General features: G+C 41.3%; 3 protein-coding genes across 8 annotated transcripts in view; 1 reads left to right on the top strand and 2 right to left on the bottom strand.

Moving 5' to 3' along the window:
* Positions 1-32: 32 nt before the first annotated feature.
* Positions 33-7,620, bottom strand: LOC115583971 (abhydrolase domain containing 6, acylglycerol lipase). The gene is made up of 9 exons (XM_030421259.1): positions 7,509-7,620; positions 5,450-5,562; positions 3,884-4,043; positions 3,587-3,700; positions 2,654-2,786; positions 2,401-2,561; positions 2,169-2,223; positions 1,594-1,694; positions 33-947 (listed from the first exon to the last, which is right to left on the bottom strand). The coding sequence occupies exons 2-9, from the start codon at positions 5,551-5,553 to the stop codon at positions 768-770; spliced, it is 1,008 nt and encodes a 335-aa protein (XP_030277119.1). The 5' UTR covers positions 5,554-5,562; positions 7,509-7,620; the 3' UTR covers positions 33-767.
* Positions 7,621-8,351: 731 nt separating this feature from the next.
* LOC115583967 (tripartite motif-containing protein 35-like) lies at positions 8,352-10,202 on the top strand. 2 transcript variants are annotated; one of them, XM_030421250.1, is made up of 3 exons: positions 8,352-8,497; positions 8,650-9,778; positions 9,853-10,202. In XM_030421250.1, exons 2-3 carry the CDS (start codon positions 8,667-8,669, stop codon positions 9,932-9,934), a joined length of 1,194 nt encoding a protein of 397 aa, XP_030277110.1. In that variant the 5' UTR covers positions 8,352-8,497; positions 8,650-8,666; the 3' UTR covers positions 9,935-10,202. The 2 variants fall into 2 exon arrangements, with proteins under 2 accessions (XP_030277110.1, XP_030277109.1); XM_030421249.1 differs by having other exon boundaries at positions 8,354-8,497; positions 8,650-10,202.
* Positions 10,203-10,622: 420 nt separating this feature from the next.
* lmcd1 (LIM and cysteine-rich domains 1) overlaps positions 10,623-24,521 on the bottom strand; it is a 68,431-nt gene continuing 54,532 nt past the window's right edge. For all 5 annotated transcript variants that reach the window (XM_030421256.1, XM_030421254.1, XM_030421252.1 and 2 more), the window contains 6 exons: positions 16,751-16,836; positions 16,076-16,331; positions 14,534-14,683; positions 14,061-14,312; positions 13,669-13,887; positions 10,623-13,414 (listed from right to left, as the gene is read on the bottom strand). In XM_030421256.1, the coding sequence (XP_030277116.1) occupies positions 13,304-13,414; positions 13,669-13,887; positions 14,061-14,312; positions 14,534-14,683; positions 16,076-16,331; positions 16,751-16,836 (1,074 nt within the window). In that variant the 3' untranslated portion in view covers positions 10,623-13,303. The remainder of the gene's footprint in view (positions 13,415-13,668; positions 13,888-14,060; positions 14,313-14,533; positions 14,684-16,075; positions 16,332-16,750; positions 16,837-24,521) is intronic.

Here is a 24,521-nt window from a genome sequence, read left to right as displayed (position 1 = left end):
TCATCCTTTAAAAAAATAATGCAAATGAAAACTTAGGAATTCGCACTATATTTCTGTGTAAGAAAGCAAGAAATGTTAAACCTAAAAAGGTTGACTGTTCATGCTATGGAGTGAGACATCTTCATTAAAATATCTACTCTTTGATATTGACGAGCTGTAAAGATGTGTCGCCACCCAGCGGCCGGTTGACGTATTACAACATAAAAACAAACCACAACATAAGTTTCCAATAAATTTTCACTAAAATTATTTTCTTCAGGAGATTTATTTTTATAATCCAAAGACTCTCTGAAATTATAGAATCATCTCGTTTAACAAACAGTGAAATAAACCTGTCATCTTTCTCACTTACAGTACAGAACATTTTCTGGATTTTCTGAAATGTGGTTTTATGAGGTTAAATATGCAATTGGTTCAGAGCAGGAGACTTGACATGAAACAAAACACTGAAATAAAGTTTCTTATGGAGGCAACATGTGCAAAATCCCAACACAGAATGATTTCATTCACCATCAACATAAAAAGGAGACCACAGCCACCTGCAACCAAACAGGTAAAAACTTCAGCAATATCTGACAGTCTGTGCTATTTTTGTGCGTTCATTGGATTCTCACAGATGCCGACACTTTCGTATCATCACCTTCAGTGTTTACATCCTCATCATAACCTTCGTTCTCCTCGCCTTCATCATCCATTGTGAGGTCAGGGGTCAGCATCATAGACGTATTAAGTACAAAACAGTAAACACGTGGTTAAAAACGTTTTCTTTAGGAATGCTTCTTTGCGTTTTCACCGCTGGCTTCCTGCGCAGACAGGAAGTCCATGATGAGATTTGCAGCTTTCCTGGGCCGCTCCAGCGCCACAGAGTGACCGCAGTTCTCCAGCACCTCCACCTGGCAGTTTGGCAGCGTCGACTGCAGCACCGTCGCCCCCGAAACGTCCACCACCTGAGACACAATACAGGTTTATCAGCAGCTTGATACGTTTGTGGATTTTGGTTGCACCTGCAGTGATCAGCTGAGATTATTGTGGATTTGTTATATTCATGTCCTTATTATGATCGTACAGCTATTTATATCTTCATTAAATTAAAATTTATAGAATTACATCCACCCTAACCAACTTCAACATGTGAGTCCTCCTCACATGTAAATGCATCAATAATACTGATCCACTAATATCATAATATAACATAGAGAGAGGACTGAGAGGAGTTACAGAGTACTGTAACTTTTGATATTTGAATAGATCTGCTTTACAAAACTAATATACTTAACTAATGTCATTTTTTTAAATGCAGGACAGTGATGGAGTATATAATAATATTTCTAAATGTTAGTTTTGATACTTTCATTATATTACACCATCTAATCCTTCGTCCATTGCTGCACCTGTGTTGTCTCAGGTGAAGTCTCTTTAACTTGTTGGTCACATGTTGAGTGTTATCTGATAAGTCATGATGCCAAAACAATGTGGCTGCGCTCAGTAAATCGGTTTCTGCCAATATTTGTTCACTTTGTGACTACGCCTCTTTTCTTGACGTATCTATTGTTATTCAACAACCTTTGCTGCATCACTGTGCTTCTTTCGTACCTGGTCCTCCTTCCCCCAGATGACCTGCACAGGTGCTGTGATTAGATGCAGGCTCTCCTGCAGCGAGTGGCGAGACTTCTCCCCGACGATCTCCATGAACACTGAACAACAGACACAACAGATGCTATCAGTGTGACCCAACACTTCATTATTCTTTACTTGGATCACCAATACCACACACACACACAAGTGTCTCTGAGCTGCTGAAGGGCTTTTAATGTGAAAAACCTGTGCAGGAAGTGTTTAGTTTCATCTTCAACATCTTGACAGAATGGCACAATAGAAAAAGTGGAATTATTTCCAGATACAAACAGTCTAGCTGTTAAAAAGATACAGTGGTGAGTACAACATGATTCTGTGGGTGTATTGACTATATTAGTGCCGCGCAAATGTTTATTATTCTGTATTTATTAACACAACGGTTCACTATGAGGAAGTGTTGATGATCAAAAAACAGGGGAGGCCTCAGGAAGCCAAATAAAGTACCAACCTGTCATCAGAGAACTTCTGGCTAATCAATTAAAACAAAGACAGAACATTAAGGCAGTGTTGGTGATCAGTATGAGCAGACTGACCTTCTTTGTAGAAACCATTGTTGGGAATCCTGTTGTCAAGGAGACCCCGTATAGCCTGGCAACACACACACACACACACGCACGAGTGTCAGTCGGTATTCCCAAAATACTGCAGCAACAGTACTCGCTGTAAAATACTTGTATATGCACACATAGCTGCACTTGTATCTTTATAATGTACAGTATATGAAGTTGTGTGAAGCCTGTAAAGTGACTTAATCTGGATTTGTACCGGCCGGGGGAGGTTGATGGGGGTGAAGCAGCAGAGTTTCAACATGTCCTCCAGCTCCTTAACGGTGGACGGGATCAGAGGGATCTGCTCCCCCTGCTTGTCGTTCTTCTCCAACTCCCTCAGACGACTGATGAACTCGGAGTCCGTGGGATAAACAAGACCTGGAGGACAGAGAGGAGGACGGAGGCACATCTGTAGTTCTGCTTCGTGCAACAGTCTCTAGGAAATTATACCAGGTGTCTGCTGTGTTTACCTGCCGGGCAAATCAAGGTGGCGCCGCACAGGTAATCGGGGTAACTGGCAGCGTACACACCCGCGACGTTCCCACCCATCGATGTCCCGACCACGTGGAAGGATCTTTTGTCCAGACCGATACTCTGCACAAACTGAACAGAGAGACACAAACAGAGAAATGTGTTATCAAACTGATTCTCTCTCGAGATAACAACAGTTACAGTCAGTGAATATCAGGTTTTGGTTGTGGTCTCTGCACAGACATGTTGGTACCCAACATGGCAACCTCACTTTGATTACAAAACTTGACAATGCTGCTCAATCTGCCCCCAAGAAACAACCTGTAACCTATTATCAAGCTATCAGAGCCCTGCCTCCAGTCTTCATGCTAAGCTAAGCTAACCATATTCTGCCTCCAGCTCCAAACGACACATTAGTCTCCATCTAAACATCTCATCATCAAATAGAGGGAGAATTTGTGCTTCCCAGAACTTTTACTTTGAGTAACTTCTGACGTAGCAACAGTTAAACTAACGGGCGGACGGCTCGCAGGGATCAGTCGCTCTGCAGGGCACAGCTGAACAAATGGGAACCTTGACCTCAGATACTGAACCAGAACCAAACCTTAGCTTGCAGAAATTCCTGCATGCAGGGTCGACTGAGCAGAGACACCAAAGACAGACAACACAATCAAGATTGTAAATCTCACTGAAGACTGAACTGAGACAAGGCAAAAGATTTGTGACATGCAGGTTTGGTCCATCAGGGATGCTGATGCTGTCTCTAACTACAACAGGGCCCCTTAATCTGCATCACATTATAGTGTGATGGATTCACTACAACTCTTATCCTAACCTCGACATAGATCTACCCAGGTTTTATCCTTCAAATTCTACTTCAAATGTTGAACAAAAAGCCAGGACGTCGTCTCAATGCCCTCACTCGTACAGACCTGGTGGATTCGGCGGACCTGGCCCTGAATGCAGTAGTCCTCTGCCCCGGTGCGACTCGTCCCCTCGTGTCCCGGCATGTCCACGCAGACCACGTGCTGGTTTCTGGGGAGAAACTGGAGGAGAAAACAAACGCACCCAACTTAAAGAGAGGTGGTCCACACTTAGTACAGTGTATAACTTCCTCCTTCCATCCGACCAGCTCACCTTCTTTCTTCTGCACAATCTCACATTCCTAAGAGTTGTGTGTCTGTATCTGTGTGTGTGTGTGTGTGTGTGTGTGTGTGTGTGTGTGTTACCTTGACAATAGGCAGCCACATGTCCTTGGTAGCGGAGAAGCCGTGCAGCATCAGCAGCGTCGGCGTAGCGCCCCCTGGCGTCCCACGGCTGGAATAACAGAAGCGGTAACTTCCATAGTTTGAGTAGCGAACCACGAGGCCGAGCCTGCGACGCCAGTACCTGCAGCGGATACCAGCAGCATCAATTAGATTATCATTTATTATCATCGGAAGCATAATGTGTATAATTCCAGGATCTTAGTGTTTATCATTCCACACAGCCAATAAAACCCGATTTATTGTTGTGCTACAGAGATTTGCACGATTTTCACTACAGATTTTTTTTATAATTTCGAAGGTTTCTCTGTATTCAGAGCAGCTGCATGATCAGGACATCTGGTCAGTATTAGTTGAGACTTTGAACGTCACTTTAGAACAAAGTGTTGAATGTTCTGTTTCATCTGCAGTTCTACTTGAAAAATCCTGTTATCATTTTACCTCATTGATGGCGTAACCATGTCATCTAATCTAATTTCATGCAATGTTTCAGTGATTTGTAGTATTTTATAACTTGACAACGCTGCTCACAAAGAGGTTATTATATGACAGTGACTCAGCTCTGTGTGTGTGTGTGTGTGTGTGTGTGTGTGAGATGATAATCTGCCAACAAATAAGCTCTTTTTTTTTACAGCTTGGACGAAGTCCAGTAGGTAAGGTCACGGTCCTGCCTCTCCACAATACAAGTTTATTCTTGAGACAGCAACATTACAGCAGCTGTGATCTCACATTCTGTCACAAAACTATCATCATTCTAAGAATTAAGAAAAGAAATCACAGCGTCAGCGTCATGTTGAGGGCACAGCGTCTTATAACAGGGTGAACAGTGTCTCTGTCACTTATTCTTGCACTTTGTAACTTCAGTGAAGGGGTCGAGTCACAGCGTCACGTTTCCATCACATCACACTGTGATCATGTAATGATCAGACAAACTCTTACAGAACCTGGGATTTGTTTCACAGCAGTGGTTTTGCTCTGGGGGGGGGCGCCGTATCACACAAAATGCCAATTTCTACATACTGTTGCTTTAAAATATGTTTAAAACAGCAAGATAATATTCAAGATAACACAACTTGAAGCCCTGACAGATTAACAAGGAGGTCACCTTGCTGTCCAGGTCAACAGATATTGTCTTTAATTTATCCTGAGGGCTGTTAAAGTGTTCAAAGGTTCATTCTCAGTTCATTTAAAGAAAATCTAAGCAGTAATCATTAAGCGTTGTTGCTCTGCGTCAGAGTTAGACAAGATGCTGAACCCCACTGTCATAAACACAGATCCCAGGTCTGTAACGGTTTGTCTGGTGTCATGTAGGAACTAACTCATTACATCATAACAGTGTGATGTGTTGAAAACTTGGACGTTGAAGTAAACATGCATCTCTTACACAGTGCAGAAACAAGTGATAGACGCCACTCGCCCTCTCACAAAACACTGTACCATCAACATCATTTTAAAGCTGTTGCTCTAACACACCAGTCAACACTAATCAATTACCAGTCTGACCAGTTTGGGTGTGAGTGTGTTTTTTACCAGTTGTAGGCCTTCAGGAGCTGCCCGGGCCAGAACAGGACGGAGGTGATGAAGGCGAGGACGGGGACGACCAGAATCCCTCCTGACAGCATGATCAGCTCCATCGCTGCAGCCTGGTTAAACGACAAAAACAAAAAAACACGACACACAAACAGACATCATCATTTACCCACAGAAGCCTCTTTGAACACTGACTTGTGTTCAGATGAATTAAGATGTGCGGCTCCTTCTGACCATTATCTGAAACTTATCTGTAGTTAATTCGCTGAGTCACATGGGAAGGTGAATATCAGCGCTACCTCTGAGGACAGATGTGCTACTTTGATTCCGCTTTAGCCTAGCTTAGCACAAAGACTGGAAACAGAGGCAAACTGCTAGCCTCAATGAGCTCATTTTTTTTTTTAGCCCAAGGCCGCCCGAGCTGGCTGACTTACCACAAATGTACAAGACTAATCATTTAAATGTCCAGATCATTACCCATTGGCAAAATACATATGGATCAAAAAAACAACTCAAAACTACTGTCATGGTAATTAAAGGGGCATTTCACAAGTTTACACAAAGTCATCCTGTGTGACAGTTGTATAACATCTTCTGTGCCTCTGGCAGAGTTTTATAAAGTCTGAGGAAAAAACAAAAAACCCAGATGATGCTATAATGAAGCCATCGAGGTCATTTTCAACATGTGCCTAATGATGTGTCATTTCTGCTGCTCCAGGGCTCTCAGGTGGTCGACAACAAAACACAAACACAAAATCTGACAACATGTGCACAGCATGCAGCGCTACAGTTTACTAAATACTAGTCAGCTACATAATAGTTACATTTATACGTTTTTATTAACTAGAAAAACCTTTTATTCATGTGATTTGACTGTTTTGTCTACATGTCTACAGGTTTTCAACACAGGGGACATTTCTTTATATAAATGAACAGAGGAGGGAGGGTCTCACGCAAAACTTACACAGTTCAGGTGCAAATTGATGTCTTGTATGAAATCTACATACAAATCCTTTATTTAAACATGTCATGTAAATCTAACGGTGGTGATTAAAGTATTCAAAAGTTATTATATCATGTTAAATATAACTTTGGTGAAAGTGAGAGTGACTTGAGTAAAAGTCTGGAAGTATTTGCTCTTAAATGTACTCGAGGATAAAAGTACTAGTACAAGTAAATTACAAATATCTACATGTTTATATCCTGTATATGGATCCAACATTCACCCTTTTTGATCATTGAACCTGTCTTTTTTTTTTTTTTTTTTTTTAATAAATGAGCTTATAGATATGATACTTAAAAGCAAAGTAACTAGTGATCATAATAATCAATTAAATGTAGAGGAGTGGAGGTGTGAAGTAGCAGAAAATGGAAATCACTCGAAGTAAAGTAAAAAATACCTCAAAAATCTACTTTAGTACAGAACTTGAGTTATTGTACTTAGTTACAGTCAATCACTGCTATTCAACAATATGATAATAATGTAAACATATCGGACGTTTGACATAATTACGGATCAATACTGAACTTTGATGCTTTGAGACAACACACACACACACACACACACACACACACACACACACACACACACACACACACACACACAACAGGTGTCAAACTCCATCCACTGATGAAGACCGTGAGGAGGCTCCAGAGAGTAAGAAGTCTTTGAGTCGAGGCTGTTTTGTAATTAAATGTTAGTTAAATAAAGTTTTAAAGGAACGAGTCGTGGGTGAACAAAAGAAGGTGTGGAGTCTTAAAGGGGAGGACAGGAAGGTGTAACTCTCCTTTAACAGGAACACAGCTGGCTTCATGTTATTGAAGAAGAATTGTAAATATATTTAAGACTGAATTATTTAATAAAGAAAGGATAAACAACAGGTTTTCTCAGACACACGTGAGCCCTGGTTCTGATGCCTGCTGGAGAAAACATCACATCTCAAACACGACACAAGGAAACTGCAGGTTGGACACAAACACACCGACTGAACTGAAGACATATCGGCTTATTTTACATCAAAGCATGTTTAAAATCATCTGTACAGGAGCAGCACTGTACCTGTGTGAGTCCTCTTCGACCTGTCAAAGGAAACTGTCGTCCATTCAGCCCGCGCCTCCTCCTCCTCCTCCTCTTCTTTCTCCTCTTTCACCCACATTACACAACGAACGCTTTCATCTGATTTAAAGACACAGTACAGTAAAGACCGTGCTGCGTTCAGGCACCGTCGGGAAATATCACAGTCGTGGTCCTGTGTCATATGTGGCGACTCCACCATCACAGATCTGCGTTCACAGTTTCACATTTACATTTTACAGTGTTGATTACATTTTAAAGTATCTGTGTTTCTTAAAGTATATGTATATCTTAAAGAATTAGTGTTTCTTAAAGTATCTGTATCTCTTAAAGTATCTGTATCTCTGTATCTCTTAAAGTATCTGTTTCTTAAAGTATATGTATATCTTAAAGTATTTGTATTTCATAAAGAATCTTGGGTATATTAAGGATGAGGTCAATGGACTAAACTGTGTATATGTTTTGTATATAGTATAATCTGTATACATGCATACATATTATAATATGATATAATATGATATAATATAATATAATATAACATAATATAATATAATAAATATAATGTAATCTTATGTAATGTAATGTAATATAATATAATATAATATTGTATTTCTATCTTTATCTCTGTATCTGATCAATATTTTCTTTATTTTCTTACCAGCTATAAACTGATATCTACCTAGAGTGAGTTACACTGTATCTTGTACTGGAATCTCTGAGCATGTGACAAATAAGGAACCTTGAACCTTGACCCAAAAACCTTGTTTTCAGTGTGAACATGTTAGTATCCAGAAGGTGGCAGCAATGGAATGCAGATTGATCCCAAACACCATGAAAGAAGAAGAAAGTTGCTCTGAATCAAACAGGAAATAGTTTTATCTTATGTTCACTTCTGACTGAGAGGAGACAAAACGAAAGACAAGAGTTACCTTCTTTACAAAGTGGTGACTTCAACTGAGAGAGGACAGTTACAGGTAGGAGTATTTGAGTAATTAAACAATGAAGAAGTGAAATGCTTCAGCCTGGATAAACACACAAAGTGAAAGTAACTGAGGCGACTCTCTGCATCAGGGAGGGGACACACAGCTGACGTCCTGTTTTAACGTGTTGTCTGCTTTGTTTTCAGCTTCACTCAGAGAAGACATGGCTTCCAGATTAGAGGAGAATCTCTGCTGTCCGGTCTGTCAGGACATCTTTAGGGATCCTGTTGTCCTGTCATGCAGCCACAGCTTCTGTAAGGACTGCCTGAATAGTTGGTGGACAGACAAACCAACATGTGAGTGTCCAGTTTGTAAGAGAAGATCTTCAAAAGCTGAACCACCTGTTAGTCTGGTGATAAAGAACCTGTGTGAGGCCTTTCTACAGGAGAGAGACCAGAGAGCATCAGCAGAGTCTGAGGCTGTCTGCAGTCTGCACGGTGAAAAACTCAAACTCTTCTGTCTGGATCATGAACAGCCAGTGTGTGTCGTCTGCAGAGATTCAAAAACACACAACAACCACAGATTCAGTCCCATCGATGAAGCTGCACAGGATCACAAACAGAAGCTCCAGAAAACCCTGAATCCCTTACAGGACAAACTGAAGGTCTTCAAAGAAATTAAAGGACATTTTGATCAAACAGCAGAGCACATTAAATTCCAGACTAAATGCACAGAGAAGAAGATAAAAGAGCAGTTTAAGAAGCTTCATCAGTTTCTACAAGAGGAAGAGGAGGCCAGGATCACTGCTCTGAGGGAGGAAGAGGAGCAGAAGATTCAGGTGATGAAGGAGCAAACTGAGGCTCTAATATCAGAGATAGCAACTCTGTCAGACACAATCAAAACCACAGAGGAGGAACTGAGAGCTGAAGACGTCTCATTCCTGCAGAACTACAAGGCTGCAGTGAAAAGAGTCCAGCAGCGCCCCCTGCTGGATGATCCACAGCTGGACTCAGGAGCGCTGATAGATGTGGCCAAACACCTGGGCAACCTGACCTTCAACATCTGGAGCAAGATGAAGGAGATGGTCTCCTACACTCCTGTGATTCTGGATCCAAACACAGCCAACCCAGAACTCATCGTGTCTGAAGATCTGACCAGTGTGAGATCTGGAACTGAGGAACAGAAGCTCCCTGATAACCCGGAGAGGTTTGACTGCACTCGCATAGTCCTCGGCTCTGAGAGCCTCGGCTCAGGGACTCACAGCTGGGATGTCGAGGTCAGAGACAGTTTGGACTGGGAAGTGGGTGTGATATCAACATCTACCCATAGGAAAAGATACATAGAGTCTGGATTATGGGGAGTTGGGTTTGATGAAGGTCACTACTTTACATGCTTACCACCAGGTCCAGACACTCTTCTCCTAGTACAAAAGAAGTTCCAGAGGATCAGAGTTCATCTGGACTGGAACGAAGGACAGCTGTCCTTCTCTGATCCTGACACTGACACACACATACACACCTTCACACACACCTTCACTGAGAGGATGTTTCCATACATTTACTCTGATGAAGAAGTGAAGATATTACCACTGAAAATTTGTGTGTCACACCAGCAGGTCTGATTGAGTGCTTAGTTATTGATGGTGGTGATTCATAAAAAGTTAACTGTCGAGGATGATACGTGTAAAGAACCAGATGAAGTGCTGAAGTGTTCTCACCCTCGTCACGCCGGGTGCTATTAAAGGCCATAAAACTGCAAATCAAATAAATTTGTCTCAGACTAAAAATATCCTTTTCAGGCTTTTCTTTCACGGTTCAGGAAGCCGCTGTCAGACGGTCAGCGGGCTGACGTAACCGCTCAGGAACGCTGGCCGACAAACCGCAGGAATAACTCACATTCCTGCTGGGAGTAGGTCAGCGCACACTTACAGTTCATCAACAGAGGTTTATGATCTTTGTTTTAGGACTAATTTATAATTTTCCCTGACTTTTACACAAGAGCTCCGACTCGAAGCTGTTAGACATTTTGCTCCAGCTGGATGGATTCAGTTCAGGGTGACCCTGAAACTGGATCAGCTGATTAATTCAGCTGCAACCTGCAGATATAATGTTAAATACTTTTTGATCAGTGAGTGAGACTGATCTCGCCCCAGCTCTCTCTAAATAATGAAGACAACAGGTTAGTTCAATCAGAGGTAACTTTTAATTCCAACCAATTAGCTTTCAAAACACAATCAGCAGAAAAATCTCTTGACTTCCTCCAATTTGTGATGATTTTGCAACATCACCTGGTGTCAGATTATCATTAATCCCTGCAGGTGAGGATATAATCACTTTTAATATTCAACACCATTACTGCTGAACACATGTCATAATATGTCAAACGACTGATGGTTATCTTCAAAGCACAATTACTGCACGCTGTTTTAAATTCGTAGTGGACTTTAACATTTAATCTGTAACTCCTCATCCTGAATGTTGAATAATATCAACTTTAAACACAGAATATGAGCTGTTACAGTTTTATATACCTGCAGGCAGCTGCTCAAGAAGGTCCTGGACGTGTCAATCTGACAGTTTATGTTTTTTTTTTTTCATTTCTGCACATTATATATATATATAAAAAAAACATTGGCTAATTTCCTTGAGAGCAGATTTTTTTTTTAGAAATCCTTGTTTATCATCTTAACCCAACAAAAGATTGTCTTAATATTTCATATCCACAGTTTCATCTCACTACTAGGCTAGGCTAGGCTAGCAGTTTCCCCTACTTCCAGTTTTTGTGCTATGCTAGGCTAAACACGTATTGGACAGAAATTACTATCAATACTGAAGATGATAGCAGAATTTATCAATATCAATATCAAGTTGTCTGTCACAGATGAAATCATTTTGAACATAATTGTTGTCTATGCTACATATTTAGCTAATCACATCAAACTAAACTGCTAGCTATAATGTTTTCCTTGTTGCTAGATTAAGAATTAGCATCTCTTGCTAGCAGCAATCAATTAAAAAGTAACTTAAGGATAAAAAAATACAAGCTCATATTAGCTCATGCAATGCAGGCTGATTGTACTGATACTGTTGATGTCACGGAGCAAAAAGTAAAACAAAGGAGCATTTAGTTTAGTTTTTTTTTTTCAAGGCAAATATAATAATCTTGCAGCCACAGATCTGCAGTCGAAAGTGTTAGAAAAATGCAAAAGATTTTCAAGACTATCACAGAGCAGCATTCAGCAGCAGCAGAGATTCATGTTCATGAAAGAAGATAAATGTGAAATAGTAGTTTGCCTAAAATAACACACGAAGCAGATACTAAAGAGAGGAGAGTGACATATTCGGCTAATGATCATTAAATACAAACTTTCTACTTGTACAATAAGTACAACAGAAACACGACCCAACTTCAATGGGCATTAAAATACAGAGAATCTACTGCACAATCTACTTGTCTATAAAGAAACAAGCCGACTACTAATGACTAATTAGTTATTTGCCTTTTCCAGCCGTCTGCTCGTCCAGTTCTCTGAGGTTTGAGTCAAACAGTTTTTAGATTATTTCATCTGAAATAAATGTTACCAAGAGAAACCTGCACAGATTAAAACCTGACATGTTAGGAATTAATTCCAATTTAATACAAATAATAAGCTATTTTTCACAATTGAAAACATGTTAAAATACTCTCACTGCACTGGCACGTTATCTCACCTGTATTAAGGAAACAAAAAAAGATTGTAGTCGATTGGTTCAAAATAATCAGGTTTTCTTGACCCTTTATGGACCTGCTACTAAAACTTTCATGACCCCAAAAGTTTAACTTCCAACAGTATTTCATTCATGTGACTCTACATGGGACGATCAGAAAAGATGAGAAACTCTTTGTCCAGGACAAAATGAATCCCATGACATGAGTAAAATAAATATAATCTATTCTTGAGTCTCTTCATGAACCCTGCAGATTGAGTTAGTCGTTACAGAACTATTGATGTTGATGACAACATAGATGTTGAAACTTTTCCCAATGATGAAGATGGTGCAAAAAGCTCCCAAGCTTGTACCACAAGTTGAGGCTGTTTTATCAAACAAGGTCAAGAATGTAGTTTCAAGCTTGACTCTTGACCCGACACGGGACAGAAAATAACAAATAACAGTGATTAATGACTCTGAACATCAACACTTCTGTAATAACTGCTGATGCAGGCTGGTTGAAAGCTCTGGAACCTGGTTCAAAGTTCAAGGAGGACCTTGAGTTGAGAGTTGTTGTGTTTACAGATACATGTATTTCTCTTCTTTTTTTTGTTTTTATCATTGACTCATTTGTTTCCTAATCTGTCCGGTTTGGCTCTTCTTCCTGTAAACTGCAGTTTGTGTCTGAACCGCTGCAGGATGAAACCAGCACATCTGGCTCCGCTCACTGTCAGAGCTTTAAGTGCTAATAAGTCAAACAAATGATTCTTTAAGTACTTTAAACACTTTTGTGTCAACTAAACATTTCATCAAGTACTTGAAACACCAGTAGGCTCAAACCCAACAAGTCTCTGAGTACTTCAATGCCAGCTAGATGGCTTAAGTATTTTAAACATCAATACATCAACTGGACGTTCTTTCTTTGTAAGATTCAGTATTGTGAATATTAAACATCAACCAAAACATATCATTTAAAGGTTTAAGCGCTCTACTTATTTGCTATTATTTATCTGGTACTTAGTTCTTTTGTTTTATATAAAACAAGCCAACCATTCACTGTCAGTATTTACTGTTATAATATTTTTGTCTATGATTTTAAATTGTATTCGCTGTCTCCACTTTGCTTAAACCTCTTAAAAACCATATTGTGTTGAGTTCTGCGCTGTGTGCCTCAGTGCTGACAGGGCGTATCCAGGCTTTGGCCACACTTCCAGCAGCAGTAATGATGTTGATGCCACGTCCGTCCATCTTTTGTCGAGTGAAAAGACTGGCAGAAGATCAGCTGAGGGAGAAGAATGGATAGCGGACAGACGGGAGGACAGAGAGGAGATAATTAAATCAACCAGTGCAGATAAACATTATTCGGTGTGTTCTGTGGGTCGGCATTATAGCATGTGGTTACTTCTCTAAACTAAGAATTAGTCAGAGGAACACAAAAGTCCTTATGATTCAACAATGTCTGTTCACAATTCTGTCTTCTCAGAGTCGATTTTGTTCTGATATCAATCGTGTCTCCAGGAAGTGATGTCATCTCACCTCATCACAGCCCGAGCACCGCGGCCAGACCGTCTGACAGTAGTGTCTTCCGCAGAACAGCTTCTGATTGGACCAGAAGTAGACCAGGTCCACCAATCCCTGGCCACACTCTGAACATTTGAAGCAGGTGGGATGCCACAGGGCGCCATGGTAACCTGCACGCTCAGCATGGACAGCTGGAGTGTCCTTGGCAACCTCACCTTGGCAACCAGTACACCGCTGGAGGACAGAGGATGAAAGTGAAAGAAGGTCATGTACCAAACTACTGAAACAATACAGAGAGGTTTAAGGAACTTTCAGTCCTGTAAAAAACATTTTCTGACAAAACGAGGACGAGCTGGGCGGGACTGGTACTTTATTCAGGGTGACATAAAGGAGTCTGAAACTCTTACATATTCAGACTTCGTGCTGTCATTTGTTCCGTTAGTGGAACCAGCAGCGGCGGCGGTGCTGAGGTTGGTCGAGCCGTGGTTCCCGTGGTCCAGAGCCTCCTTCTTGTTGCTGTTGCTGCGGTCCTTGGCCTCCTTTGCTGTCCTCTGAGTGGCTGCTTCCCTCAGAGCTCCGCCCTCACCGGGTAAGGCCACCTCCCCGACTCCCAACACCTCCTGTTTGTATTGCTTCACAAACAGCAGCATGGAGGAGATCTGTAAGAAAACAAAAGAGAAATAAAAGATTAATGTCAACTTGGGGTTAGGGTAAGTGACCTCATATAGCGACCTCATTTTAGCTTGACAGCTGACAGTAATTTGGTTATTGGTAAGGGAGGTCTGAATCCAAACTGATTTGTAGCACAGCAAAAAAATATGTACATAATTAGTGAGCTATATCAAGCTAGTGTTAGCATGTTTCCCGTGTTGTTGTCTACCTCCTCCTCACTGGCGAGGCTCTGACACTTCATGGGGTCCTGATCGTAGACGGGGAGCTGACTGAAGAGCTGCCTGCGACGCTCCAATGCTCCGACTGTCCCCGACACCGGACGTTGACTCTCTGGGATGAGCTCCATGTACTGCATGGCCTGAGGGGGATCAGGGACACATTACTCTCAAATACTTAAGCAAATAATGTATTACTATAACAGCAGTTTAAAGTAGATAAATCAGATACATTAGACATGTTATTGCCTGCCTGTAGCTCAGATGGCTTGATAACAGAGGAGTGTGTATTAGTTGTCGTCACTCTGTCCAGGTGTTGTTAGTGACACATCTGTGTGTTGTCAGATGACTTCACCAGAATAAGACAGTGACAAACAGTCTACAGCTGCACCAGCACGCTCTGCATGTTGCAGCGATCATTTCACAGCACAATAAATAACTGTTGGATGAAACAAACAGCGTGCTGAAGATCTGGAGAGCAGTCCCAGTGTTGGATCTGTCTCTGCAAGTACAACCACAGTAATGTCCCCTGGGACTCTGCTGCCGCACCGCAGGGCTCAGCAATCACTGTCATCCTGATAATTGTAGGTTGTGAAACCTGAAACATACTTGAGTTTCATTTGATGGAAACCAGACGGCGCGGACTGCTCGACATGCAGAGAAGGCTGCAGAAACTAAACCGTGATTACTGACGAGTTAAGTGTTAAATCCCAGTGGTATACCTTCAGGATGGGAGCTTGTTAGTTTTTCATGTCCACAACAGAATATTTATGTCGATCAGATTTTAGCCATGCATTCTGATTGTGTTTTCGAGCATTGGTTAACAGCCTTTGTGTGTAATGGGGGTAAAACTAATGGGACAATAGGCCATATATGCTGTTTTTGGACGTGCTGCTGCTCACCTGCACTCGGTCCTCTGCCTTCTTTAAAAAGGAAAGTGTAAAAATAAGCATAAACCAAATTGATTCTGTTAAAGACTCAACTAAGTTTGGACTCTAATTAAAACATCTGCTTGAGTTTTCACAGACAGAAAAAGTTTTAGATCACATGCTTAATTTGTGAGTCTGTTTAAAGCCTGATTCATTTGTGTGCTTGTTTTGTACATTTTTGGTAAAGATCTATCCAGCACAGTGTAGAAGAGTCAAGATGCACCGACTCTTAGTTCAGTATAGGGGGATAAAAATCAGCAGAAACTTGTTTGGCACATGGGGAAGAGACAACTGGAAGTAAAATAGCAGAATCCCCTCGAAAGAAAGGCAACAACTGCCCGCTGGTTGAAGTTCATTCATCATTAGGGTTATCTAACTTGCCATTTTCAGACTCAGAGGACGGAGGAGAATGCAGCCCGACATCGGCACCCAGTGGCTGCTTCTTACCATAAACCTTTATCCTGTGAGTCAGGCTAACCGACATTGTGTCATCAGATCTCAGCAGCATAGCTGGTCGGTAAAAAGTGACTTTTTAAGCTGACACAGACCAACAGACTGCAGCTTCATACGAACCACCAACCTCCTGTACTTCACACTGATCCTCACCAGTGTCTGGTTGAGGCCGGGCGGCGCCCAATCATACGTGGTGGTGTTGAAGGTCGGGTCTTTACGCGACACCACAGGATTGGTCACGATCATGCGGTTCCTCTTGTACATGCGAAGGCCGCCGCCTCCTTTAACCTTCGTTGTCAAATGGGCGCAGGTTGAGTCTGCGAGCAGGCGTCCCATTCGCTGGTCATCTTCAACGTCGCCTCCAGGAGCGTGGTCGGCCGTGCTGCAGCTGCAGGTGATACAGGCTTTCCTGTGCAGCAGATCGGTGAAGAAGAACAGGAGGAGAGGAAGAAGAAGGCATTGAGTAATGAGGCCAGATGACCAGCTTACTTTAACTTAATTGGGTCTGTAAAGTTTTTATTTGGAGTTTGGGAAAGTGTGTGAGCAGTAAAAACTGTCTGTTAATGTTTATTATAACATTAAAATAGATATTGTTTCATTGCAGTGTTCATCTTCTCATCTTCAGCCAGCGCCGTCAGTCAACTGGCTAAAATATGCAAAACCACGAACATGTTCCTTTAAGAGCCGAGAAGGAGCGAGGGAGAAGTGGAGAAACCACCAGGACTGTATTCAGCACTTTCCATTCTTTTTCTTCTCACTCCTGTCACTGTTTTTTTTTTTGCCTTTAATTTATCTGAAAATAAAAAATAAAAAAGCGACAGGTCTTACCTCCAAGAATGTGGCTGGAATCCAGAGCAGCTCCCGTCACAAACGAGACACACTGCTGCACCTCCCGCACTCTGCTTTACTGACATCTGTGTGGCAAAAACAGCAAAAACACAATGATGTCATACATTCATATCATTGATATATAACTCTTATCCTGTGAAGGTGCAGTCCGATTCAGTTTCAGGATTATAAGCAACCAAACAGTGAGTGCGTCAGAGATCAGAGGTCCCAACAGCCCGACAAGATCTAAAGACGATACAGAATAAAAAAATAGAAACGCAAATAGTCCCCAACATTTGCTCTATTTCCTCCTTTTTAGGTAACATTTAGCAACTACAATGACCAGATGTTTTCGATAATAAAACTTTATATTTGTGACTCATTTTTAAAGATGTGTTTAGTTTGAAGAAGTGGTCTTAGTGCTGAGTCCCCACAGACAAACCACAGAAACGTTTCTAGACATGTAATTTAGTTGGCGCACTCTCTGGTTTCCTCAATAACAGACAGACCTGAGCTGGTTTAGTTCCTCTGTACCTGATGAGGGAATATAAAACTTCACCTCATGCAATAAAGACGTGACTTTGAAGAGGCAAGTTTTGACATCATAGCAAGTGAATTCCTGATTAAATCATGAACCACAAACTGAGCGTGAAAGTTCATTCTCGACTTTTAAATAATCTTGACTTCTGGATGAGGCTAACCAAAGAAACCTGCTGATGAGACGTGGGTGAAAGTTTAAGTTTAACCTCAAAGAACTGAACCAACACCGAACTGAACAGGTGTGGCGGCGGTGTGTCTGAGGAAAACAGAAACATCGCACGACGCCGAGCCTGAAGCGATGATGATTATCGAGACGTGTGAAGAAGTGTTGGACGAGAAAGAGGAGTTGATGTCTTGAACTCTTCTCTGTGGGAGGACGAGGAGGGAGTGAACGCGCACACTCGCAACACACGTGCAGGATGGATGATCTCACTGGCCCACCCAGTGACATCACCATTACAGTACTGACAAACACTCTTATCTGTCGTCCAAACAGTCAATTCTTCATCTCCCCCTCCTCGGCTCGACAAACTTTTAGTCGTTTCGCCTCCTTTATCTGTTTCAGCTGTCTCCCTCTGTTTTCTTATCCGCTCCCCTCCTCCTATCCTTACTTTGCCTCAACCTTTCCCCTTTTAACACAACACGCCAACAATCCTCTTCCATGCTTACACTTGGCTTGCATAATAGGTTGATTGAAACACCAGAATTTGTACAAACATCCTCAATTTCCCAATAAAAGTGTTGATACGTGTCTAAGGTGGCTTCTGACTTAATGAGAGATGGAAACACCTTCTCCAAATGAGCTCTGACTTAACGTAGGTTGAACTCACATTACCAAACCTCTGTTTCTGCTCTGAGAAGAAGAATTAGAAGAACTAGAAGAACTAGAAGAAGAAAAAGAAGAAGAGGAAGAAGAAGAAGAAGAAGAAGATGATGATTTAGGTTGCTCCAACCATTTGCTTTCTTTTTTCGCTGTTTGTGGTTTTTCAAAAGTTAGAATGGGAAAAGGCTGCAGATGAATAAAGGTAGTCGATTTAAAAAAAAAAAATTCAGAAATAGTTTCCAAGGTCAAGAATGTTAAAGTTTAACTGTCGCAAAAGTTTAATTTGGTGACGTGCCTGCTTCTAATCACCAGAGATGTGTGTATGTGTGTGACTGTTTTTAAATCTTCTGGCAGGAAACCTGACGACTGTTCTGCTAAAACAACCTGCTGGTATTTGTTACACAGAGCGACGGACGGTCCACCTGTCCATCTGTCACCAGGTATTAAACAAGAGCATCGCTACTGAAATTCATGCACGTAATATACTATATATATGTAGAGAGAGAGAGACACAAGCTCTCCTAAAAGAATGATTTAGCTGCGGGGATTTGCTTCGCTTTGGCCATGAGGGCATTAGTGAAGTCCAACTCTGATGATGGGTGATCAGGTCCGGCTCACAGTCCACATTCCTGCTCATCCCAAAGGTGTTGGATTGGTTCGAGGTCAGAGCTCTGTGCAGAACAGTCCAACGGTCCGTCCACACCAAACTGTGACATCTATTTCTTTATGGACCTGGCGTTGTGTGTGGAAGCTTTGTCATTTTGAAACAGGAGAGGAACGTCCACAAACAATGCTGAACTGGCTGAACAACATGTTATTAATCACTTTTTTAGACCTTCCCATCAGTCTCAGTCCTCTTCTATACAAGCCGTTGCATGATCTGATTGTTGCTTGATGCTGCCGGACTGTGGATTACTTTGTGTAGGACTCAGAACGTGTTGAGAGAGGGACGCCTCTCTGCTCCGCTAAACGAGAGCAACAGTCGCTAACGTTAGTTTACACATTTCCATTAAGATAAACTAACAACACTGTTTCTGGCTGCGGGTTAGATGAGAGGATTGATAGCACTTCCATGTCTGTACACTAAATGTGAAGCTACAGCCACCGGCCACTTCCTGAAGTCTCCGCTTGTTGCATAGCGACTGCTTGTAATCTGGCACAAAATCCCCCAAAAAACTCTAAAGTAATCCACTTGTCCAGAATAAACAAATAAGATGTAAAGGGACAATTAGTGAGCTTCAGAGTTGCTGGATGATACAAACAGCAGGCTAGCTGTTTACATTATGTTTCCAGCCTTTGTGCTAAGCTAAGTTAGCGGGCTTTACGTGTATGGAACAGACAGGAGAGATTTTAAGGACCCAAACAAGGAAAACAGACCCAGAGCAGAGGGTGCATGCAGTGTCCACATACACCTGACCATATAGGGTGTTGTTATTAAACACACATTTTTCTATACACAATCATACAGAGAAACTTCACCTCGTGTTGACTGTTGCGTTGTTACTCACATAATTTTTATGTTGCTAACAGGCTTAAATCTCAGAGGGGAGAGCCAGAGTGACACATCACATGTTAACAGGAGGAGTCATTAGCCGTGATGGACGACAGATGAGCGTATTTAGAGGTGTGAAGAGAGAGACAGAGTGTGTGTGTGTGACAGTGAAGAGACTGTTGATTGGTCCGTGTTGAAAAGGTCACAGCGTTGACGGCCAGAAACAGAAACAGCTGAAGAAGAACAAGAACTTCATTACATCCCTCTGGAATACGCTGACTGACAGTCTGTGTGTTTTCATTATGATGGTACTGAGCTGACAGCAGCTAACAGTCACCAGAACTGGTTCAATACGTGATGTCATCAGAGACACACCTTTCTGAAGTCAGCTTTAAAGGAACATTCCACTAAGTTCAACTATCTGCTGCTGGGAATGAGCTTCACATCTTTGCTCATTTTAGTATATCAGTGTAATATTATTTTTGTGTGTCACCAGTTTGTCCAACAGTGTGTCACTGCGACTCTGCTGGGAAAAGCTTGTTAGTCACAGAAAGAGCAGACGTGACTCCAAACATGAAATAAAACCCTATTATTCAACCTGCAACCTGTCATGACACAGCTGATATGCAGCAGGTCACAATGTGTTGTGTTGTGACAACTGAATGTGAATCTGTGTGAAAGTTACACTAACAGACTTTTACAGCATTTCCTTGTGGTTGCACATGAGGCGGAATTGCTTTTCTAAATTTCCCCTTTCATGATATTTTTCGGGCATTTAATGCTTTTACTGGAAAAAAGGTAGAAGGATAACAGGAAGCACCTTAACCACCGGGTCACCAACACATCCCAGGTCCTTTTAACAAATAGAACAGATGTGCCTGAAAACAAGAATGGAAGTAAACTGAAAATGTTTATGTTCTCTTGTTCAGAAGTTCATTTAGTTATGTAACCTGCAGCAAAATGAGAAGCCTCCAGTAACGTTATACCAGTAATGTTATCTGACACTGGCCGATTTATTAACTTAATTCTTCTACAATCCACTTAGGATCAGACAATAAGTGGCATCAAAACAAAACAGCAGCTACGAAGACATGCAGTCTAGCACGCCAACGTTTAAAAAAAGGTCAGATCCTCAGCTTGATGAACTTCATTTGGTGAGATGGAGTTATGTTAACCACTAGTACTGAGCATAAGAGCGTCTACCAAATGAGTCAAACTAGAAATGCATTTTTTCAGAAAGAGGGAAAACGTGCGGCAGCTCTATATTTAGGAGTCCGATAAGGCGAGTATGTCGTCGTTGGATCAGACCCGGCTCAGCCTGGCTGAGTAATTCTAAACATGTTGAGTATGTGAAGGGGAAACTGCAGGAAACGATGTCAGATAAGGAGCTGGAGGTCAAGGAGGCGGCGAGTCGACCTGCTGCAGTTAACGTCCCGAGTTCAGAACTTTGTCACATGTCATTCTAAATACTTCCTGTTGTTCTGTTTACAACAAAATCAGACATCATGCCACAAATGATCTGGCATCTACAGAAGAGAAACTCCTCACTGGATGAAAGATTAAAGTGACTTTTAATTTTTCCCTATTTGTATTTTAATAGATCTTTTCTTTCAAACTGTCTGGAGATGGAACTGAAACCGCTCTAAATGTTGGTGAAAGCTAAAACTGCCTTTGCCTTTTGTTGGATAACTGCTTATTTCACTGAAGTGCTTCAACAAGACAAATTACAGGAAAATAGTCACCAACTATTTTAATAATGAATTATGCTTTGGCTACACTGATCACATGGCAGACCGTGGAGTGGACTGTATCTTTGAATCTTCTATAAGAAACTGAGCTTTTGTTTTGGGGTTGTGTGATCAGTTTTTGGACCCAGCAGCCAGTGAAGCTTCTACTTTTCACAGAGTTTGTGTAACACGGGTAAGTTCACATCTACAGTCTAAAGTAAACCGGGTAAAGTTACTAAGCAACCACCAGCTGTTCGTTAAATGCTGACAGGGCGATCAGTGGAACCCAGCTAGACTCATTTATGTAAGAAAAGACGTGCACACCTCATGCAAAAAATAGAAATAAAAGACTGACAATGTAGCCACGCTGTTAATTATTTCTTAAAGGTCTTAGGATTTGGTTACATTTATCTGGGATGTTGTATGACTGCAACCATCTCAATACCTCTTGTCCCAAATCACCCCTATGGTGTCAGCTACAAATGTGACAATGTGAAAGGTCAGTGTTTGGTTTGTCCATCCTGGGCTACAGTAGAAACATGGCTGTGCAACATGGCAGACCATGACGAGTAACTGCCTCCCCTCTAGATATAAAATGCTCATTTTAAGGAACATTTACATTCTAATCCTCAACACTGGACCTTTAAAGTGAAAATATCATCCTCTCGTCAGGTCCAGTTTGTCATTTGTGAGAATATGCTGCTTTTCTTCTTCTTATGTGATAAAAAAATGTTCCATTTTTTATCATCTCGGGCTTCAGAAAATATTTTTCACGTACAGGCGTTTTAGAGACAAAACAGTTAATTGATTAATTGAGACAATAATCGTCAGATTCATTTGTGATAAATAAATAAACAGCGTATTATTTACATTTTTATCTAAGATGAGAGTTTTTAGTTTTGTTGTTTTGTTGTGTTTTTGATTTTGGTTACAGAGAAATGTCCCCACAATGAAACCCATTGTGTGTGTCTGTGTGTGTGCTGGTGGTTATTTCCGTCCTGGTGATGGCAGTTTTTCCAGCCCTGGGTGGGGATCAAACCCCCGACAGGTGACACTGATCCGTCAGGTTATCCGCCTCAGACTGATGTGACCTCTGGATGGACAATTACAGGAGGCATCTGTGGGAGACAAACTGTGCACAGTTGCCAAAACGGGCCCAGCGGGGGGGATCAGGTGGTCATGGATTACCTTCACTGACTGAATTAGAAACCTCCAGCAGTTTGACTGCATCGCCAGTCAACCTTCGTTTTTCCTTGGATATTTTGTGCCTGGTGGCAAGAGGGAGGTTTACAGGGAACTGATCTAATGATGGGTCATTTTTCTTTAGCCATTACACTGTGCAATTTATATAATGATACGGTGAAGCAAAAAAGTCTCCAACCTGCCATCACTCACTGCAGCTTTTTATTCTAGAGACACAATTTAATTTTTTGCAGAATGTCTGAATCAACTAGAGTCTCATCTATCTTTAACCAACTCATTTGGCATCTTGGGCAGGTTATTTTGCTTCTTTACCATTTTGATTGATCGTACCTTCGACACGTGTGAACGGCAAGGCTTTTCCAAAATATTTCAAAAAAACTGTTCCGCCATGGAAAACAATTTGGCAGCTGAGACGCATTTTCTTCCGCAGAGTTCTTCAGATCAAAAGGAGTATTATGAATACAGCCGATCAGTTTCTGCCAAAGAATTCAGCGGTCATTTGGAGTTTTGTCAAAATAACGTTCTTTGCTGTATCTACAAATTTGCTCTAAGTTGAGAGCAACCTTAGACTCATGTTGTTTTAACGAAACCGGAGGAAGAGATAACAAAAGGCATCCGACACATAACTCATGTCTTCCACTTCACTTCCAGGACATGCATGCATATTTTCCTGAGAATCCTCTCTGTACCAGGTTACGCAATTCAATCCCACACAGCACAGTTGGACTCCACAGTGAAACCACTGTGCAGAGAGGCAATTACAAAACAAAGCTCTTCTCTTACATAATCATATTTGTGTTCTAGATTGTTTTAATGTGTGTAGTTTATTGTTTGTGTGTTTGAGTTTACAAGTAGTCTGAAACTGTCCCTTGAGGAAAAAAAATCTATTATTTTGATTCAGCTGGAAAAACATGGTGGCTGATACTTGAAAAAACTGCAAAATTGTGGGTTGATTTTATGAAATTCTTCAGGATTATAACTTTCAGGTGTTGAGCTCATTAGTCTCAATTTCATCAGTTTGTTCCTGTGTCGATTTTGAAGTATCGCGTTAGAAAAGGCCAATGGAAGCCACACACTTTCTCAATTTCACAAAAAAAGATTTAAACTAACATGAGTTGGTATTTACCTTTTTCCAAAAGAGTTGATGTTCTTAGTGGAAGATGGAAACAACTTCTCTGTACACGTCCTGACGTTGTGCTAACATTTAAATCACATGACCGAACAGTCGTCCCGTTCCAAGAGGAGGAAGAGGAGGAGAAAAGGAAGACGAAGTAGTTTCCCAGATATTCCCATAAAATTCCTATTCTCAGATTAATTACCACATGCCCTACATAGCCAAGGCGACTGGTTTTTTGTCATCTTCATCTTTACTGGTTTCCTGGGGAGTTGGCAAACTGGTTTTGTTTTTAACCCACGACCTATACTTGTTTATTTATCACAGCCGTGCGTGACATAATCTATACCGCCAACTTCTGATGAAACTTTTGAGACCACATCTTTCTCCAAAGCTAGCTAGCCACCCAAAAAAGTGTATGTAACATGAAAAGCTTGAGATCGAGGTGTCACTCAGCCTTGCTGCCAACTTTGCCAGCTTTTTCCCTATAAAGCGCCATTATAAAACAAGTATATTAGACTTCAGTACAACCATTAACAAGGCAACTCCAACGAAAAACCAGTCCAGTTATTGCTCTTGTAGCCTTTATGGTTCATGAACTTAACCAAGCGGTTGTAACTCAGGTAGGTTGCTGTCTTTGAGCATCCAGTTCTTAAAATGCAGTCATGTAGAGAAATCCTAAATCAAAATATTACAAACTTGATATTAACTTGGTTTACTGCCTCTAATGAGCGCTACTACAGCTTCTGTGTCGCCTAATAAAATAGAACAAAATAACCTGTCTCGTAAAAATGTACTTGAGGTGAAACAAAATTGCTGTTTACTCTAATTACTTAATGAAAACAGAGATGTGGGACGTTTCTGGGTGTTTT

This window comes from Sparus aurata, chromosome 6, assembly GCF_900880675.1.
Source record: "Sparus aurata chromosome 6, fSpaAur1.1, whole genome shotgun sequence".
Lineage (NCBI taxonomy): Eukaryota > Metazoa > Chordata > Actinopteri > Spariformes > Sparidae > Sparus > Sparus aurata.
The sequence above is the reverse complement of the archived record's forward strand: the minus strand, read 5'-3'. Positions and strand labels throughout refer to the sequence as shown.

Bases quoted from the DNA above. Each gene is read 5' to 3' on its own strand.
- LOC115583971 (XM_030421259.1), bottom strand. From the start codon at position 5,553: ATGGAGCTGATCATGCTGTCAGGAGGGATTCTGGTCGTCCCCGTCCTC. The intron at 1,695-2,168 runs GTCAGTCTGCTC...TCTGTTGTTCAG, and splicing joins CAATGGTTTCTACAAAGAAG to TGTTCATGGAGATCGTCGGG. The intron at 948-1,593 runs GTACGAAAGAAG...ATTGTGTCTCAG, and splicing joins TCTGGGGGAAGGAGGACCAG to GTGGTGGACGTTTCGGGGGC.
- LOC115583967 (XM_030421249.1), top strand. From the start codon at position 8,667: ATGGCTTCCAGATTAGAGGAGAATCTCTGCTGTCCGGTCTGTCAGGAC.